The 20,283-nt window shown below is 31.0% G+C and overlaps 1 protein-coding gene across 1 annotated transcript; it reads left to right on the top strand.

Annotated features, from left to right (window-relative positions):
- The first annotated feature begins 1,306 nt into the window (after positions 1–1,306).
- LOC114175555 (eukaryotic initiation factor 4A-14-like) lies at positions 1,307–19,253 on the top strand. The gene is made up of 17 exons (XM_028060308.1): positions 1,307–1,641; positions 1,809–1,840; positions 1,932–2,027; positions 2,769–2,845; positions 5,104–5,149; positions 5,599–5,659; positions 5,747–5,800; positions 5,912–5,992; positions 8,723–8,762; positions 8,914–9,026; positions 10,313–10,423; positions 11,207–11,323; positions 11,452–11,527; positions 16,772–16,841; positions 17,003–17,109; positions 17,564–17,994; positions 18,335–19,253. Exons 1-17 carry the CDS (start codon positions 1,441–1,443, stop codon positions 18,968–18,970), a joined length of 2,349 nt encoding a protein of 782 aa, XP_027916109.1. The 5' UTR covers positions 1,307–1,440; the 3' UTR covers positions 18,971–19,253.
- Positions 19,254–20,283: the final 1,030 nt, after the last annotated feature.

Genomic DNA, 20,283 nt, shown 5'->3' with positions numbered 1-20,283 from the left:
AGTCATTGTGAACAACAAATACAATGTTTGTGTTTAAGAATATGTATACCTAAAAAGTCTTTTGTAATTTTTAAATCCAATTTAATTTTGTTCATTACAAAAATATAATTTGGCATATGAAAAAATCAAGTACAATTTGATGATATTACATTCTATTATTATATATATATATATATATATATATATATATATATATATATATATATATATATATATATTATGTAAAGTTTGTACTATGAAGTTGAAAATGTAAAAGTTGTAATGTTGAAAGATGTAATAAGAAAGACAATTGTTATTTATATTCTGATTTTATAATATATTTATTCTTTTATTTTTATTTTTTTAAACTACCATGTATTCGCTTACTTGTGCTCCATCGTGAGTTGAGACCCCATGTTCAACTCTTATACTACAGTATTTACAATTTCTTTACCGTGTAACTTGATATGTCTGTTGAGTATGTTGAGATTGTTATATTACTAATTGTAATAAAAGGGAATAATATATTGTAATAAAAAGGAATAATATATACAAGATGAAATATACAATTTATTGTTTTTATTTGTTTGATTTAGGAAGATAATATACATATTATTAATTAATAATAAATTATTAAAAATTGATTTGATTTCATTCAAATTTCAAACATTAAATGAGACTCCAGACAAATATCATGTTTGAAAGTAATAATAATCCCAGTCTAAAATAATGATAATAATAAGAGGTGCGAGTTATCCAATACATTATACATATTATAGATTAGTTATTTAATAAGTTAATTTAACCTAATTTATTTATTAGTGAATAAAAAGCATTGGAATGTGACCCGGTCCATCATAGATTAAAAGGTTAAATGAGTTGATTTATTACTCACCTTATTATAAAAAATACATTTTTTTTCTTACGACCTAAAAAACTAAATTTTTATCATAATTAAAATTTAAATAAAATTTAAAATAATATTTAACTCCAAAATATTTACTAAAAAAATAGTACAACTCAATTTAAATACAAAAAATTATATGATATATATATATATATATATATATATATATATATATATATATAGATAAGTTGTTGAGTCAATAACTCACGACAAATTTAACCTTAAATCAAATAAAAAATTAACCTAACCCATAATATAATTTGTAAAAACATTTTACCCCAATTCATTCACACTCACAGCTGGACCGATTGGTGCATGGATTCTGCCACTCTTGACAACTCCAAATAGTCCTTTTGTAACATAATGAGACTTGTTTGGGTATTTAACTGGGGAGTGAGGTTAGCCGGGAACATAAAAACTTCAAAAGAATTACCGAGAAAATTAGCATTGTCGAACGGAGCGTTGCTTGGTGTTGCTGAGGAGCTGAAGAACGTACAATACGAAAGAAAGAATAAGAAAAAGGAGCGGCGAGAGTGAAGTTGGAGTAACTAACAATGTACGGTGACGCCACCAACTGGGACGAAAATGCATACAGGGAAACGGTTCTCAAGGAGAGGGAAATCCAAACGCGAACGGTTTTCCGAACCGCTTGGGCTCCACCCTACAATCTCGACACTCTCCTTGTTGCCTCTAGCGACGGTTCCGTCGCATCCTACTCCATCTCTTCCTCCATCGCCGCCTCTAAGCTAAAAAACGTTAGCATAATCTCAATTACTTTTTCCTTTGCTATTTTATTCGATTCAAGTCATATCAAACCGATTTGCTTGGCTTCAACTACCGTTTACTTCCACTGCTCGCGATTTCACTTCACTTGACGACGAAACTATCTGTTCTTATTTCGTTGTATTTGCGTTTGTTGCAGCCTTTTGGTTTTGTTAATGCGGATTCAGATAAGTATGTATGCGTTTAAAATTTTTGCTTAATCAATTATTTATTTACCGGTCTTAGGGTTAACTGTGTTTCGTGTGCGTTGCGATTGGTTTAGGTTGTCGGCTGAACCTAATTGCTTCATTCAAGCGCATTATGGGCCTGCTTATGATGTCAAATTTTATGGTGACGGTGAAGATGCTTTGTTGCTGAGGTTCAAATCATTACTGAATTCTGTTTTTTTTTCTGTTTTTCTACTCGTACTGTCTTCTCATGATGAACCGCATCAGGATAATTTTCTGTTTGGTCATTATAAGAGCATGGCTTTTGTGTTTGCTGTAGATTGCTTCTTATTTTCTACTTAGAAGAAATTTCTGTTCGCCCATTTAAATTTTAAAATGAGAATTTTTGGTTTGTGGTACTAATTATCTTGTTTTGTCATCTTGCTGCAAGTAAATAGACCTGGATTCTAGTTGCTATGTTGGCATTAGCCTTCAAGTTTCTGTTTGATATTTGACTTTAGTGTTCTTATAGCAACTCCTTTTTTGTATAGTTCTATATTAACCCTAAGAACCTGTTTTTGTGTGGCTCAACCGATGGAGTAGATTGATCGGGCAGTCAATTGTAAGAACAGTGCATAGGAACTGGTTGTTATCATTAAAATATATTTTTGTAGCAAGCAATCTGTGGCAAAAAGGAGGGGATATCACTTTGAATCACAACCAGAAAACACATCAAGTGGTAACTTGAAACACCCACAAAATACAGCACCCTGGAGCTTTGGACAAAACTTAGAAGTGACATAATACAAATGCTTAAATGGATTTGTCTTAGCAAACATTATAGTTACTAGATGCAAGAATCAAACATATTAAAAACCGTCACGTGCATTGACATAACTGTGGATGTTTAATTTATCACTTGGCACAAGTCCTGAAAGCATTTTATCTTGCAGCTGTGGTGATGATGGTCGGATTCGAGGATGGAAATGGAAAGAATTTTCAAGCCCTCATTATTCTGTTTCTTCACAAGGTGATAATGCTTGTTTGGAAATGTTTCATTGCTTTCTTTGTTTTTCCCTAATTATATTGTTTCTGCATCTATGAATCTTTTGGTGTATTTGGTAGAAAAGAAAGAAATAGGTGAGAAATAATGAAATAAGAAGAGAGAGAAATAAAGTGAATAAAACTAGGTGAGAAATAGAGTGAAAATAGAGGTGTTTGTTTTAAGAGAAACAAAGAAGAGATAGAAAAAATAACATTTAAAATTAATTTTTTAACAAGCAATTGATTGTTTTTAAGAACAAACTATTGTTTCAGAAAACAATTGTGATTCTTCTTCACACACAATAATGCCATATAAAATTATGCTATCAATTATGAACAACTCACAATTGATTATTATTTACACATATCTGTTTCATTTTTCATTTCTTTGCCGTTTTGTGGGGAATATAGAAAGGTGTGCAACACCTTTTTATTTTTCTTTCCTTTTATTTCCACACTACCGAACACATACCATTTCCTATCAACACCCTATTTACACTCTCTCCTTTCTATTTTTCGTGTACCAAACAAAGAATTAGTTTTATTTAACCGACAAGTGTGTCTATTTTATTCAGAATGCCCTCCTTGGGTTTTTCTTTTGCTAAGTATGATAAAACTAAATCTGAATGGTTGCATTTTTACATATTCTATAGCAAACAGCCAATTGTTGATAAGAGCTGAGGTCTTTTCCTACTTGAAATTATAGGTAAAGATGGACAAGATGGAAACTAGAAACACAACTCAAATTATATTAGAAAAAGCCATGATGTATATACATGATATAAAGTGATAATCTATTCTTATTTATGTGAACATTATTGGTTAGGTGCTAGTACCGTTAAACTATTTGGAAGTTTGGACCAATATAACTTCATGGCAAGACCATTGAAAGGATATGTTAGTGAGGATCTTAATACTCTAATAGTTCTTTTCAAAACCTGGACTTTAAACCTCAAATTCACAAATCGACTTTTAAAGTAAGGTTTGCACTCACTTATTTACTATAATTTGGTTATATCTCTAGTCGATGTGAGATATTCAACACACTCCTTCAGTCGAGGGTTGAACATTTTGAACACAAGACTAGGTATTTGTGGGTAGACCAATAGTGACCTAATAGTTAATAACACGATAAGTCGAACAAACCTTGTTAAGATAGGTTTTGATACCATCTTAGAAAGTTAACTTTAAACCTAACTCAACTTTGCAAAACTAGCTTATAAAGTGATTTTTTTACCCTCTTATATACTATAGTTTTGTCTTATCTCTAGTTAATGTGGGATCTCCAAATGTTCTATTCCATCTATCATTTTCAGTTAGAAACATAATAAGGATGTAAAATTATAAACAGTTTATAATCTGGGAGTTATAGTGGCATAGGAGTATGGAGTGGCCCCTGGCTACTGGGGCTGTCTGATGTGAAGCAGTTTGGTGTAGTGGTAGTAGATGGAACCAAATATCAAGTATACTAGTTTTATGCATTTATATATATATATATATATATATATATATATATATATATATATATATATATATATATATATAAATTCTCTTGTAAGAGACATTGAGTCTTCTAAGGTAGGGAGGGAGGGCTATTTGGGGATTTCAATTTCCAAGAATGAAATCTACAGTAGAATAGTGGTGAAAACAATTAAGACTTTGAATTAATTGATGATTCCTATGGAAGGAACTTGTATTTGACTTTTGTAGGAATTTAGTTGTATGTTTTGTTTAAACACATGTTACTTTTTATGCGCAATTACGATTGTCATAATTCTTAAGTATCTTTTTCGATATCTTCTCCGTATATAATACTACAAAAACTGTATAAAAAATTTGAAAATAGATGCTATCCCACTGCAGCATTTTTGGGGTTAGCTGGTACATACCACCTTTTGGGATTTAAAACCATGATTCTAATGAGAAGCAATAGAGTTATTGATCTGATGCAGCAAGGGTTTTGACTTTGTTCCCAAACACAAGTAAATAAGTAAATGATTGGTCAGCTAAATTTCTCTGGTTGCCTAAAAGCCCACTGTGGCATTTTTCTTTACCCTCTTTCGTGTGTGTGTGTGTGTGTGTGTATATATATATATATATATATATATATATATGTATATATCCCTAATTGTGTGTTTGATTTGATTGTGGAGTTTCAATCTGCTACTTTTCCATATCACTTTTTTTACTATTGAATTAATGATTTGTTATATTTCTTACGTGTGTCATCCCTTAATATTCTAGGAAATGATACCAAGCCTGTACTTGATGTGGTGAATCCTCAACACAAGTGAGTTTTTTGAGTATTGATTCATATTTCAGCTTTCTTTACTATAAGTAATGCAGATGTACAAGATGCTTTGTCGTTCTTCATTTCAGTGCTGTTTGGTTCATGTACTTTCTGTACATTCTCTAAATATACTTGTGCATTTGGACTCCATGTTTGCCATCATTGTGGTCTATTGCACTAAAAAAAATATTTAATATTATTTGGAATGAATCTTGAATGTTTAAAATTCTTATTTATCTTATTTGTTTTTACAATTGTTATTGTTAACTTTTGTGGCATTTATCTCACTTAGAACCTGTTTGCAAAAAGAAAAAAGATTCTTCTCACTATCCGATCATGAGTAGAATTTTTATAGCTTATTATGCAGTATCAGGCTATTAGCAATTCCTTTGTGCCTCCTTTTTTGGTTGTCTAATTGTCCTCTATATGCCCACACTTTGTTTTTCTAGAGGTCCTTGGGGCGCACTTTCACCTATTCCTGAGAATAATGCTCTTGCTGTTAATACTCAGGTTTGCAATTGGCTTTTACTGTTTGTTAGAATAATTTGCTTGTTATTTCATGATTCAATTTGTTCCTTTTTTTTTATTTAATTATAGGAGGGATCAGTTTTTGCTGCATCTGGTGATTCTTGTGCATATTGTTGGGATGTGGTATGTATTCATGGAAGGTGAATATAATTCCTGCATAGGAAGTTTCTTGGATAACTTGATCCATAATTATAGTTGCATTAATACTGTACTAACATGTGTTAATGTTTCTAGGAAACTGGCAAAGTGAAAACGGTATTCAAGGGGCACATGGAGTATTTGCATTGTATAGTTGCACGCAACTCGTCCAATCAGGTCTTCATTCTTGACCTCATTGTTTTTGGACTTGTGGGTAATTGTTAAACAAGAAGAAATAAATCCAAAGGTGAAGGAAGAATGGAGGTTGGTCTTGTCTAGACATGGATATGAATTTTATTAAGTAACTCCTACATGACATGAAATAGCAACAGCTATAGCTAAGATTTATTAAACTATAGGAAATATGGTGACATTAAGCTGAACCCATGTATTCTCAATGCTTTATTTATATTGAGAAAATGAAATCAATACGATAAATAGAGATGTGATATGAAATCAATACAATAAAACATGTCTGTAGAATTGTGTCCATAAATGTCTCATCAAAAGATGGACCGTACACTAGAATGTCAGTAGACTGTATTGATATACCTGGAATGATGTTGAAGAAACATTTCAAGGAATGGGAGAGTCAAATGGTGAAGGAGGGTTAACAAAGGTGGGAAACTAACTACATATATCTTGGTTAGAAGGAACACGTGTATAATATGGGACATACTCGAAGAAAGAGACATCAACTAAAACAAAATATCAATTAAGTTTAGGAGAGAGACAACAATACCCTTTCCTGAGAACGATGATTCCTAAAGACATACATTTGAATGATCGAGGATAGAGTTTGTCTTGACAAGATATAAGGTCATGTACAAAACATGTGGAACTAGAAACATGTGGAGGAAAGTTAAACAGGTGGGAATGAGGAAAAAGACAGAGTGTAGTTGTTGTTCATTAGGAATAGATAATGACATCCTATTAATGAGATAACATGTGGTTAAGACAACATCTAGCAAAAACGATGTGAAACATGATTGTGAAGGAGAAGGGTTTGAACAATTTCATTAAGATTTTTTTCATCAACTACTCCATTTTGTTGAGGAGTGTGTGGATATACCAAATTGTGTTTTGATTTCATTATAAAATGTGTAGTTGATTAAAAACAATCTTGATTGACTTTTCATCCATGAAATCCAAGTACATCTCAAATAGTTATCTTATCAATAAAGGCTACAAAATATTTAGAATTAGAAGGAGTATTAATACGAGAGAGACCTCAAATATCGAAGTGTACTAAAGAAAGAGAGGAAGCTCGTTTATAAATACTATTAGAAAAGGATCGACACTTGTGTTTACCTAACTTACATGTGTACTATTATTAAATACTATTATTAGAAAAGAATCGACACTCGTTTATAAATACTATTATTAAATGTGTAATTGATTAAAAACAATTTCATTGACTTTTCATCCATGAAATCCAAGTACATCTTGAATAATTATCAATAAAGACTACAAAATATTTAGAATTAGAAGGAGTATTAGTACGAGACAGACCCCAAATATCAAAGTGTACTAAAGAAAAAGGAGATTAGACATGTTTTTTTAACTAGGCGATTTTGTCAACTTGGGATGTTCTGGTTATGCTTGAATGATTGTTAAAGAAACTGCTAATGCACAAACAGGTGTTGATTGATAGAAATAGTAAAGTTCATGCAACTCACACCTGATGCCAATTGTTTTCTCGATATCTAATCCTGTAAGGTAACGTTAATTTTAGTGAAGGTGAAGATAATTCATGACATTTAGTCAATTCAGTGACAAAAAGTACATTAAATGAACAATTAAATGCTTAAAGGACAAAATCAGTGATAAGAGATGGAAAGGGTTAGGTAGTACCAATGCCACAATCCTCTGGTCCTCTGCTGTAAACCATTGACAATGGTAATAGAGGAAAAATTGTCAGTAGTATTAACGGAAGAGAAAAAAGAATGATGACCAAATATATGATTAGCTGCATTATAGTCAATGATCCAAGGTCCCAAGGAAGAAAATTGAGAGACACTTAATGTTATTAGTAAATTGACAAGTCCCACTCCATCTGAACCATATACACAAGTGGGAAATGGATAACTGAGGCTGACAAAAAGCCCTGAACGAAACCACTTTATGAAAACAGTTCTTCATGTTGTTTTGCACACCCCTAGACAACACATGAAACTAAGTGTACAGTACTACGACAACAGTAAGACTAATAGAAACATCCCTGTTTATCAAGCAGTCTTAACTTTGTCCATCACATTTTTGTAGGTTTATCAGGAGTGTGCACATTTGATGTGTTAAAGTTGACTTTTTAAAAAAAAAAAAAATTGGTCATGAGCATACATGGAATTGATTGAGGCAGTCACCTGTTTGTTTACAATTAAGATTAAAACGACAGATGTACAGGGATAGGCAGTGATCCTAATGGAGACAATGTTATTAATTTTAGAAAGGAAGAGTGAGAGATAACATGGAGTTCTATTCTTTAATAAATTGGCTTACTTTTTAAATTTTTGTTCCGTATATCCTTAATAATGATAAAGGTGTTAACACTTTTTTGAATTGGAACACATATAAGACATAAACAGGGCAATAATTTCATGTACCATATAAAAGGGTATTGAAGGAGAAATGAGATAAAGGAGAGATATATACCGTTGAAGCAACTACAAATCTTTTCCTTAGAAATAATTTATAGTTTCTACAAAAAAATGTTAAAATGTTGCACTAGTAATAGAATTTGAAAGTTCCATTACTCTTCTGGCGCTGGAGAATATGTGGATTAGTATTTTAAATTCCTAACTGCAAGAGAGTATTTTCTCTGTTGACGTTTCTCTTTTTCTTAGTGATCATTTTTTCCCACATTATGCCTAGGTTTTTAACTGTTGCTTCTTTCTGATCAATGTTCAGATCATAACAGGTTCGGAGGATGGGACAACACGAATTTGGGGTAATATTTATTTTTCGACTCAAGTTACTAAAGTTGAACGAACAGCATGAAACAGATTACTTTTTTATGCAAACTCATTGGTTATTGAAATTTATTGATATAGATTTATTGGGTAGTTAAGTTTTTGTGGCTTATTTGCAATGTTTAATAGATTGCAAAAGTGGAAAGTGTACCCAAGTAATTGATCCGGTAAAACATTTGAAGTTGAAGGGATCTGCTGCATGGGTTGGCTGTGTTGCTTTAGATGCAAGTGAGAGTTGGTTGGTAAGAGCATATCTCTTATTTTATAATTTCCTTGCCTTCCCTTTCCTTCATATTAGTGGACTACTCATGCCAATTTGGTAAAAGAAATATGAATGTTTAGACAAAATGTTGATCGCTTCTGGGGGTAATTGGAGATGCAGTTGATGTCATGTTATGAGAAGATGATTCCAGTTTAACAATTATTTCTCAGGGTTGAGAATAGTGCTATAAAGCTGTGCTGGAGTGCCCCTGCCCATGACAGGGGTCTCTGTAAAGGCACAGTTCAGTGTTGTGGCTGTAGTGGCCTTTATAGTAGTTGGGATATCTCTGTAAACACCCTCTAAAAATATCTTTCATTTGAAGTTTTTCTATTGCATATCTCTTCTGACCATCTCCGGAAGCATGTGCGTGGCCAATTTTACAATTTTCTGACCTCCCTGTTGTTTGGGTAACTTCTGGCCTTTCCCCTTTGTTTGCTGTTGTGAACTAGCTAAAGGGTAGCAGAAGAGTGGATGCATTTTAGTTTTTTTCTGAAAAGAGAAGATGATTTACTTGATTGAAGTAGGCACTGAATAACTGATGGGAGAAAGAGGCTAAGATTTTTTTTTTTGTATCTAGAATCAGAGGTGGTACTGGGCCTGCACCCTAAATTGGTCCATTCTATTTCCTAAGTAGTCCTACAATTGGGAAAGGTGTTCTTTTGCTTCTACTATATAACTTAAAAAAGATTAAACTGTATGATAGAAAATATTTTATTGAATTGATTCAATGCCATAAGCCTCCATAAATAAATCCTAAAATAATAATTACAAAAAGATCTCTAGAATTTTCCAATTGCTGACATGTAATGATAACAATATCCTATTAAATTGTTTATCAAAATATTTTCTCCTGAATCAACAATATAACATATATACATATACATATATATATATATATATATATATATATATGTATGTATGTATATATATATGTATATAAACAAATTACAGTACCATTTATCCTACTTTTTGGGGTCAGGCATTTTCTGGGTTTTAAAACATTGTTATTTTCTAAGATTGAATATATTTTCTTTCTCAGGAATTATAGGTGTTATATGATAATGCTATTTTTGTTAACAAGTTCTTTTATTTCATCAACACAAGTAACATGTTTCTAGCCGGAATAGCCTCACATTTTAAGGTTTTCTTTTCTCTGTAGGCAAACTAATAGAACCAACACTTGTATGAGAAATATGTTATGTATGTTGTTCTTGAATAGTTGGTTGCTTTATAAATACTTACGGGACCACCGTCAACTTTACTCAGGCTTGCAGTAGTGGACGTAATATGTCACTTTGGAACCTGCCTGCTTCTGAATGCGTATCGAAGATTCCAACGCATGCTACTGTACAGGACATGTTATTTGACAATAATCAAGTGAGTTGTTTATATCTACTTTCCCTTCACATGTTTCAAACATGGTCATATATGATCATGGTAACCTCTAGAGCGACAGACAAGTTGTCAGTGTCATGCTCCAGAAAGTTGAAGGTGTTTTATATCATACAAAAAATATTTGTACTCACCATCATTAGCCACAAAAAAAAAGGTCTTCTATGTACTTTATTGAGTTAGCTTCCCCCTTTAGCCTTTATTCTTCATTTTTGTGTTCTTAATATCTTTATAGACTACTAATAATTCTTTAAATTTTAGAAAATTTTCATATCAAGATATCTCGGATTTCTCAGGTTGATCAAAAGTGCCGTTATATCCTTTAGATGCAGAAACTTTTTCCCCACCCATCTTTATTTCTTCCGTGCTCCTTTTTCATATGTTATTTTATTCAAAATGTCATTAGTAGTATTAACGTTGTAATCATATTTTTTTATCTTAATGATACGTATCTGATGACTGGTACGGTGATGCTGTCAAAAATTGATTGGGCAATTGCTCTGGTGAAAATATAAAGTACGCGTAAGTGCCATAAATTTATAGTTCAGAGTCTGTGGTGTATGTCCTTGTATTTTTATTTCTTAGCTCCTACATTTGTCTGGTGCAAGATTTTCTGCGTATTTTGCTCTTGCTTTTGTCAATTATAAGTATTGCAAATACCCTTATCTGAATATTTATTAACTCATTTGTTGTTCTTATAATATCAGTAGCTCTCATGATAACTCTAGCTCTGCTAACTCTTGTTAATTGATTGTATTTTAATTTCAGATTTTGACAGTTGGTACAGATCCTCTACTCAATCGCTTTGACATGAATGGCACGATCCTTTCACAAATACAGTGTGCTCCTTCCTCATCTTTTTCTATCTCCTTACATCCTGCAGGGGTATGTTCTGTTTTAAAATCATTGCCATTGTGTTTAGTATCGGTTGTCCGCTCAAACATGCTGACGGACTCCTTTTTACTCTGTACTTTATGTGATATATAGTTGCATTGCTGTGAAACCCATTTCAGGTTATGGCAGTTGGAGGCTATGGTGGCCTTGTTGATGTTATTTCACAATTTGGCAGTCACATGTGCACATTTCATTGTTAAGCAAAGTTCTCAGATAGTTTGAAAATTCTGATACCCAAAACAATTTCTAAGTCAGAGGTGACAAGCTTGGCTAAACATATCTGTTATGAAAAAATTGCTATTCCAGAATAACCTTTGTAATTTTTTTATTGAATGATTTATGGAACTCTTATTTTGTTTCCTCTTGAGAGTGTGTAAGACTTCTAGAATGATATTTTTCTTTATAAAAGGAAGAAAAAAAAGCGAGGGCGGAAATTTTAGTAGTAGGAAAAACTTGGATGTCTAGGTTTTTCTTTTAAATAATAAATGTTGTAATCTTATGTCATTTAGTCCCTTGAATCTATTACTTCCTGCATTAAGATCTAAGGTAATATTTTCTTCTATAAATAATGCATTCATTATGAACAAGTACTGCAGTAATGCATTTTGCTGAGTGTCAGTAGTGATTTTAATTATTCTCATAATTCATAAATATTCTAGCGTATTTATGAAAAAGTCAAACACTTTTATCGGCTTCATTTGTATGTTTATGAAGTTTATATAGTAAAAAGTGAACAGTGAAGATAAATGCATTATTTTGTTCAATTCAATTTGTCCTTTTCAACTAGGAAATGTTAATATGTATGTACTAATTCCTAATCACACGAGAAATAGTACAATATTATTTTATGTTAAAAAAACATTTATTTAAAAAGGTAAAATAGGAAAATAGTTCTAGACATCAAAAAGGAAATTCTCTCATATATGATAACTTTTAATCTTAGACTCTGTTTTAGAATAAAGTTAAACATTAATTAGAGATGACAAATAAATTCGTTCTCATGTCTATTGTCCGAATTTGTCACTATTTTGATGGGAAATTTCTGTATTGACTTGGTATGGATATTGCCAGATGTACATAATACTTGTTCTTGCCATATCTTCGTCTTTGTTTAAATTATTAAAATATTCACAATTAATTAAGTAATCTTATATATATATATATATATATATATATATATATATATTCTATTTTTTATTTCTTCTAATTATTTGGTTTGTCATGAAATTTATTTGCATCTTTGATACATTTTTCATCTTATCATGACCTTTATGTAATTATATTAAAATGATGTATGTCAATTAAATTTTTTTTATGTTTGACATTTGATTATTTCTATTATTTTTTTAATATTTTTATTTATTGTATATTTTCTTTTCACGTGAGAATGTTTAATACTTTTAATTTAAGTGTTTAATAGCATAAACTTTTCATTTATTAAGTAATATAAAAAAATTCTTTACTTATTATTATTCATTTGTGTTTCATTTGAAAAAAAATTTGGTTTCGCTAAAATAATTTTTCGTTATTTTTCAACTATTGAATATATATGTTGATATTTGAAAAGTTTTCTTAGATCTCTAAGGTATTTTTCATCTTATCATACCCTTAATTATAGATTTTTGTGTGTGATAGTCTCTCAAATTGTTTCTAAGACACATTTGTTAAAATTTTAATATTTTTATTTATTATTTATTTTCATCATGTATAATAATATTTCGATATATTTTATCTAATTATTTTTTATTTTCTAACTCATTATCTATTATGCTGTAATTTTTTCACTATAATTGTACAAATAATTTTTATTTACTACAATATAAAAATTTAATGTAATTGTCATGAATATTTTTTTATCACCATCTAACATATACTGGAGTTCAAAAGATATAAGATATTCATTAGAATTTAAAAAATTGAAGTAAACAAACATTTAAAATATATTTTAATTTGAATAATTGTTTTCCTTTTATATTTTTTTAAAATATTTTTAAATTTTATCAATTAGATTTCATTAATGTTTACAAATTTAATAAATATTTTGGTTCTCATGAAAATTTATTTGGTATTTTAATATAAAATGTAAACAATTATAATTTATTTCAAATATTTGATATCAAAAGAACAATTATCCTCCTAATACTATAATATTGAATATTCAATAATATTATATTTCTTTACCATAATTTTTTTTATATAAAAATTAATTAAAATTAATATTGAAGTAATAAAAAAATAGGTGAGGATATCTTCCTTAACATTAATTCATGTTAACATTAATTCATGTTATATAATGTATGTTAATAAGGTTAATCAAATTAGATTCTAAGATCATATATATATATATATATATTCCATATAAATTTTATATTTACAATATTCAACTTATTAATACCAAATAATAATAATAATAATAAATAAAAAATAATAGATAATGTTTGTCCAAATTTTAGTGTCCCGTTCATTTGAATCCAATTTGTTTTTGTTTCTTCTATACTTTACTTTTTCATATTTTATGGATTTAATAATAAATTTACACCCACCTCCTCTTCTCTTATTCTTAACCTTATTATTCTAAATTAGAACCAAAACTAATTTTTAAACGGTAAAGTCCACCTTACGATGGTTATAATTAATTTTTATTATTAAATATATTTTTAATCTTTTAATTTTTAATAAAAAATAAAAATAGTCTTTTTTAATTAATTTAATATTAAATATTTTCGTTTAATGTTAATTGATAAATATATTTGAACAATTAATAAATTTAATAAAATTTAATTAAAATAATTACAATTACATATTTTTAAATTTGTAAAATTAAATTGAACCAAATTTTTTAAAAAGACTAATTTTAATTTTTATTAAAAATTAAAATATATTTAACTAGTTGTTTTTACGACATACGTGTTATTTTGTGTCATAAAGTTGACTTTACGAAACTAGGTAAGAACTAGGAATGTAAAAAAAATATGTATCCGCAGATAAAATTTGTAATTGGTAGGAAACAAAAATTAAATATGGATACCCGCTACCGCGGGTACGAATATCATAGTATTTGTATTCGTGGATACCCGTACCTGTTAAACTTTAATTCACAAAAATATCTTTATATATATATATATATATATATATATATATATATATATATATATATATATATAATATTTTAACCTAATTTTTTTTAAGCTGCACATATTGTCTTTTGTCTTCATTTTTCCAACTTCAAGTATTGGTACGTATTGACATTCTTTTCTTTTTTTGAAATTGGGCATATACATCAAACCCTACATAGACAGTGACGTTTATGCTATACTTGTTGCCAAATGATGAAGTTAAGAAAAAGATAAGAATATTTTACATGTGACACTCGAAGTTTATTAACTTTGTAAGAATTGAATTTTATTAACGTCTAAGAATTGAAAAATATGGTTTCATATGGGTTTTCTTATTTAACTGATTTTTTGGTTTATTATTTTAATATTTCACGAGTTTCGTATGAATTGAAAATTACTATTGTATGACTTTTATCATTTTAATAGCATTTTTGTTTATTATTTTATTATTTCATGAGTTTCGTGTGTATCGAAAACCACTACCATATGAGTTTTATTATTTTAAGGGTTAAATATGTTTTTGGTCCCTCAAGTTTCAGTGAATTTTGGAATTAGTCTCTCTTCGAAACTTGATACCAATTTAGTCATTCATCTTTAGAAATGTATGAATTTAGTCATTCTTACCAAATTTTGTTAAGTTTATCTAAGGTTTCAAGCGCATTGCATGATAGTATTTGAATTGTTTACAACGTTTGACACACTTTTGCTTCAATGTTAACTTAAATATTATCTTAAAATACATTTAAAATGTCAAATAAACTTAAAAAAATTTGATAAGAATGACTAAATTCATACATTTCTAAAGATGAATGACTAAATTGGTATCAAGTTTCGAAGAGGGACTAATTCCAAAATTCACTTAAACGTGAGGGACCAAAAACATATTTAACCCTTATTTTAATAACAGAGAACAAAATTTTGGTTTGTCGAGATTAATTACAGGTATAATTTATGTATTATAAATTGTTTTTACAATGATATAATTTTTTATAGTAGAAACATAAAAAAGTCACTAGTTTTGTGCATTTGTAATATTCTAAATTAAAGATGTCTACGAATTTATATAAATTATTTAAACATGTCTTCGTTTGTTGTTTAACATGTCTACGGAAAAAATGTCTACTCCCAATAAAGGTGAAAAACAAGTGAAAATGCATCTAATGTTCCTGTGAATGAATGTGATGAAGTTAATAATTTATTTAATATTTCATTCAAAAATAAACTACAAAGGTTGGGAGAATTGTTAATATTATGATGTTTGATTTAGTCTTACGTTGTTTAAAATTGTGAGACGTGTTCTCTATTTTACTATATGAGAGATCCTATGTAAAACTTGAGATATACTAGAAATAAAAAATACTTTCTAGCACAGTCGTGAACATAGATATACTTATTGTATGCCGAACCACTATTATATATATTATATTGAAGGTGATTTTATATTTACTTTTATAATTATTTAAAATTTATGACAATAATATATTTTATTTTATTTTATTTAAATTTATGATTAAATATTATTTTTTAAATAATTATGTAAATATATATGGATATCCAGAAATATAAAAAATATAGAAGAATATCACATAATAGATATCCGTATTCAACCTAACCTGTTGCCGTCACTAAGAACACATGTGTAATAAGATAGAATATCTAAGGACAAAGTAAAAAGAAGAAAAAAGTACAATGACAGCTGTCCGCAATAAGCGAAAAATATTATGGGCTTGTATATGCATGCATGCATGCGTATGTTTTTGGGCTGAGCCCAAAGAAAATAGAAGATGAAATGTTGCGCGGTGGGAGTTGAGTGGGCACATAGGGGCAAAATAGGAAGCGGAAAAAACAGTAGAGCGGGATCGTCTAGGAACCCTGGTTTTATCTGTCACTTCCCACAAACCCACTCCCACTTACTTCTCTGCCTCGGCCACCTTCTGTTATCTTTTCTCGACTCCGCGGCTAGATCCGAGGAGTTCGGGAAACCCTAACTCTACTCTCTTCACAACCAACACCGTTCCTTTTCCTTCTCCATCGTCTCCTCACTGAGGTCTTTTCCTCATCCTTTATCCTCTTTCTCTGTCACAACACAATATTTTTGTTGCTTATTTCTCTGTTTGCGGCTTTTATTTCATTATTAATTATTATTAATTATCTTTGTCATGCTCCTTCCTATTCAAAAGTTTTATGTTTGATTCTGTGGTTTTGGAATTAGGAGGCACAACTTTATTCTCTCTAGGGATTCTACTGGACTGTCTTCGGTTTTATGGGTTCCGATTTTGTTAATAAGCTGTGTGGTGATAACAGTTTTTTGTTGTTTTTGCAGTCATGGCTGGACTTGCACCTGAGGGGTCACAGTTCGATGCGAACAAATATGATTCCAAAATGAGTGACTTGTAAGATTTTTATTTTCTCTCCTTGGGCTTAGTTCTGTGCAATCTGATTTTGTTGATGATTTTAGTTGTTGTTTTTGTCTTGTTTTGTGTTGGATATGGTTGCAGTAGTATGTTAATGTCATCCATTGTATTTTAATGTTCTTGTTTTTTTTTTCTTTCAGGCTATCTTCTGATGGACAGGATTTCTTCACATCCTATGATGAGGTTTATGAGAGTTTTGATGCTATGGGACTGCAGGAGAATCTTCTGAGGGGCATTTATGCATATGGTAATATATTTTTCTGTTTTATCCTTTCTCTTCCCTTATTTCAACCAAAAGAAATGTTCTTCCTAGTCATTCCCGTTCGTTTGTCTTTGCTTTTTTAGTGAAGAGAAGAAGCCACTAATTTTGTCCTTGAACTAAGTTACGTTCTCTCTCGATAGTCCCTAAAGCAATATAATTATTTAAGTAATCCTTAAACTATTGGTATCTGTCTGTTTGGTCCCTAAGCTGATGCATGTCTATAAAGTTCCGGGACTAGTTTAAAGAATTTTTTTATACTTAAGGGACTACTTGGCAGTATTTTAAGGATCAAATTGGTAGCTAACTCAACTGTCCAAAACATATGGTATCACCATAACATTAGACACTTGGGCTGTCTTATGCTGCTGTACTATTTTATTAAACCATGCTGTTTTTCTTGACCTGCTGCTATTGTTTCTGCTTTTGATTTGTGTTTTAGGTTTCGAAAAGCCATCAGCCATTCAGCAAAGGGGGATAGTTCCCTTCTGCAAGGGACTTGATGTTATTCAACAGGCTCAGTCTGGAACTGGGAAGACAGCTACTTTCTGCTCCGGTATTCTGGAGCAACTTGACTATAGCTTGACGCAATGTCAGGCCTTGGTTTTAGCACCAACTCGTGAACTTGCTCAGCAGATTGAAAAGGTCATGCGGGCACTTGGAGATTATCTTGGTGTTAAGGTTCATGCTTGTGTGGGAGGTACCAGTGTCCGTGAAGACCAACGCATTTTATCTAGCGGTGTTCATGTCGTGGTTGGTACCCCTGGTCGTGTGTTTGATATGCTTCGTAGGCAATCACTCCAACCCGATCACATCAAGATGTTTGTATTGGATGAGGCTGATGAGATGCTTTCCCGAGGTTTTAAGGATCAGGTGCTTTCAATTCTCTACTCATGCTGTGCTTTTTCTCAATGCTGATATCTTATGTTGTTTTTGAATAGTTCCCCTACACTTGTCATGTATTGTTGTACATAGATGTGTAAACCCTCCTATGTCTATTCTGTTTTACTTTATATCATTAAAATAGTTATACTTTCAACTCTGTTTGGAGGTATGTTTCTTTCCTCTGAATTTTCTCATGTAGTAGTTACTCGTGGTGGAATCTGAACTCAAATGCCTTTCAGTTGACTCTTAGCCTATTAGGTGTGTTATCTGTAGTAATAAAAGAATTGATTTGTGTAAATGTTCTAACCTCTTGCTTTCTTATTATCAGATATATGATATATTCCAGCTGTTGCCATCTAAGATTCAAGTGGGAGTTTTCTCAGCCACAATGCCTCCTGAGGCCCTTGAGATCACGAGGAAGTTCATGAACAAACCTGTGAGGATCCTTGTGAAGCGTGATGAGCTCACCTTGGAGGGTATAAAGCAGTTTTATGTCAATGTTGAGAAAGAGGAATGGAAGCTGGACACCCTCTGTGATCTTTATGAGACGTTAGCAATCACCCAGAGTGTCATTTTTGTGAACACCAGAAGGAAAGTTGATTGGTTGACTGACAAAATGAGAAGCCGTGACCACACTGTTTCAGCAACACATGGAGACATGGACCAGAATACCAGGGACATTATTATGCGTGAATTCCGATCTGGTTCTTCTCGTGTCTTGATTACTACTGATCTTTTGGCCCGTGGTATCGATGTCCAACAAGTGTCTCTAGTTATTAATTATGATCTCCCTACACAGCCTGAGAACTATCTGCATCGTATTGGTCGTAGTGGAAGGTTTGGCAGGAAAGGTGTGGCTATCAACTTTGTCACAAAGGATGACGACAAAATGCTGTTTGACATCCAGAAGTTTTATAACGTGGTTGTTGAGGAGCTGCCTTCAAATGTTGCTGAGCTCCTTTAATCAGATTTTGTCCTCCATGGTATTTAGATGAAATTAGTTTGCGTTTGAAAAATGTTATGTAATGTTTCTCTACCCCCTCCCCCCCTCCCAACTTCTGTCTTTCTCTGCACTTTTTCTCTGAAACTTTGTTTAATAGGCTTAGTTTTTAATTTATGACTTGCTTTGTGGAAACCCATTATTGGCCCAATTGGTGTATTGGATGTCTGTGCACATTTTTCTAGGCACTTTTCCGAGTTTAGTTTTTACTAAATTTTAGAATTGCTTGATGTTATTTTTCTTTTCAGATTATGTTTTGATCTTCTGTGGTGTAGTTTTGAATGTAAAGGGTTTATTATTATAAAGTTTGGTTGAGGGAGGTATGGGAGATAAATGGGAAGAAAAAAGGGGTTCAGAAGAAACGTTTGGGAATTTGACATTGCTTTGAAGTGACGGAAATAAACAAAATAACGAAGAAATGGAATGAATTTCTTTGTGACCCTCGTTCCCTTTTCAGGTTGCTAAAATGTTGTTATTATCAAGTGATTAAATGATATGTATCTTTATCTATAAGAAGTGTTTTATTTCATTAGTTTGCAACCCAGTATAATAGTATATTAACTTGCACGTCTCTTATTTCACGGATATTACACTAGGTTTCTTTTCTCACCTATTCTTCATATACACACTTTATTTGAAAACAAAATTGTAAAAGCTACTTTAAGTTTAAGTAAGTGAATGAACTCTCCAATTTATCATACAAGTCACGTTGACACTTTATGGCAAGGATAACAATGATACTTGGTTGAATTGTAGGTGTATTAAACTTAGCTTGAAAGGAGAGGGAAATCTTAATGGCAAGGATAACAAAGAGACTTGGTTGAATTGTAAGTGTAGTTAGTTCAATTTTGTCCAAAGGAAGCAAGATTTGTTTGTTATGCAACTAAACCACTTGGTTGTGTAGTAACTTGGGAAAACTCAGATGTCCGCATACCCAAAATGTTTTTGAGTAAAATATTGAATTTGAGTGGCAGTTGGTGTTCTAGAAGACTATGATTCTGAGTTGACCCCTTAGGAATTAGGACTTACTTTAAGGAGATTTTGACTTGGACCTGGCTATTGCCAAAACTAGACATGTGTTAGTGTGAAACCATAATCCTTTTACATGCTTCCCTAATGGAAGTTTTAAAAATTTTGGATTTCAGTTTCCTAAGCTCACAATGTATTTGTATTATCACCGACATTGGGATACAAGGTTGAACTAGTTCCACGAGTAGAAAAAGACAGAGATAGATCCATTGTTTTATTTTTAGATTTTTTTAGATAAGATTAATACC

Source organism: Vigna unguiculata, chromosome 3 (genome assembly GCF_004118075.2).
Source record: "Vigna unguiculata cultivar IT97K-499-35 chromosome 3, ASM411807v1, whole genome shotgun sequence".
In the NCBI taxonomy this organism is placed as follows: Eukaryota; Viridiplantae; Streptophyta; class Magnoliopsida; order Fabales; family Fabaceae; genus Vigna; species Vigna unguiculata.
The sequence above is the reverse complement of the archived record's forward strand: the minus strand, read 5'-3'. Positions and strand labels throughout refer to the sequence as shown.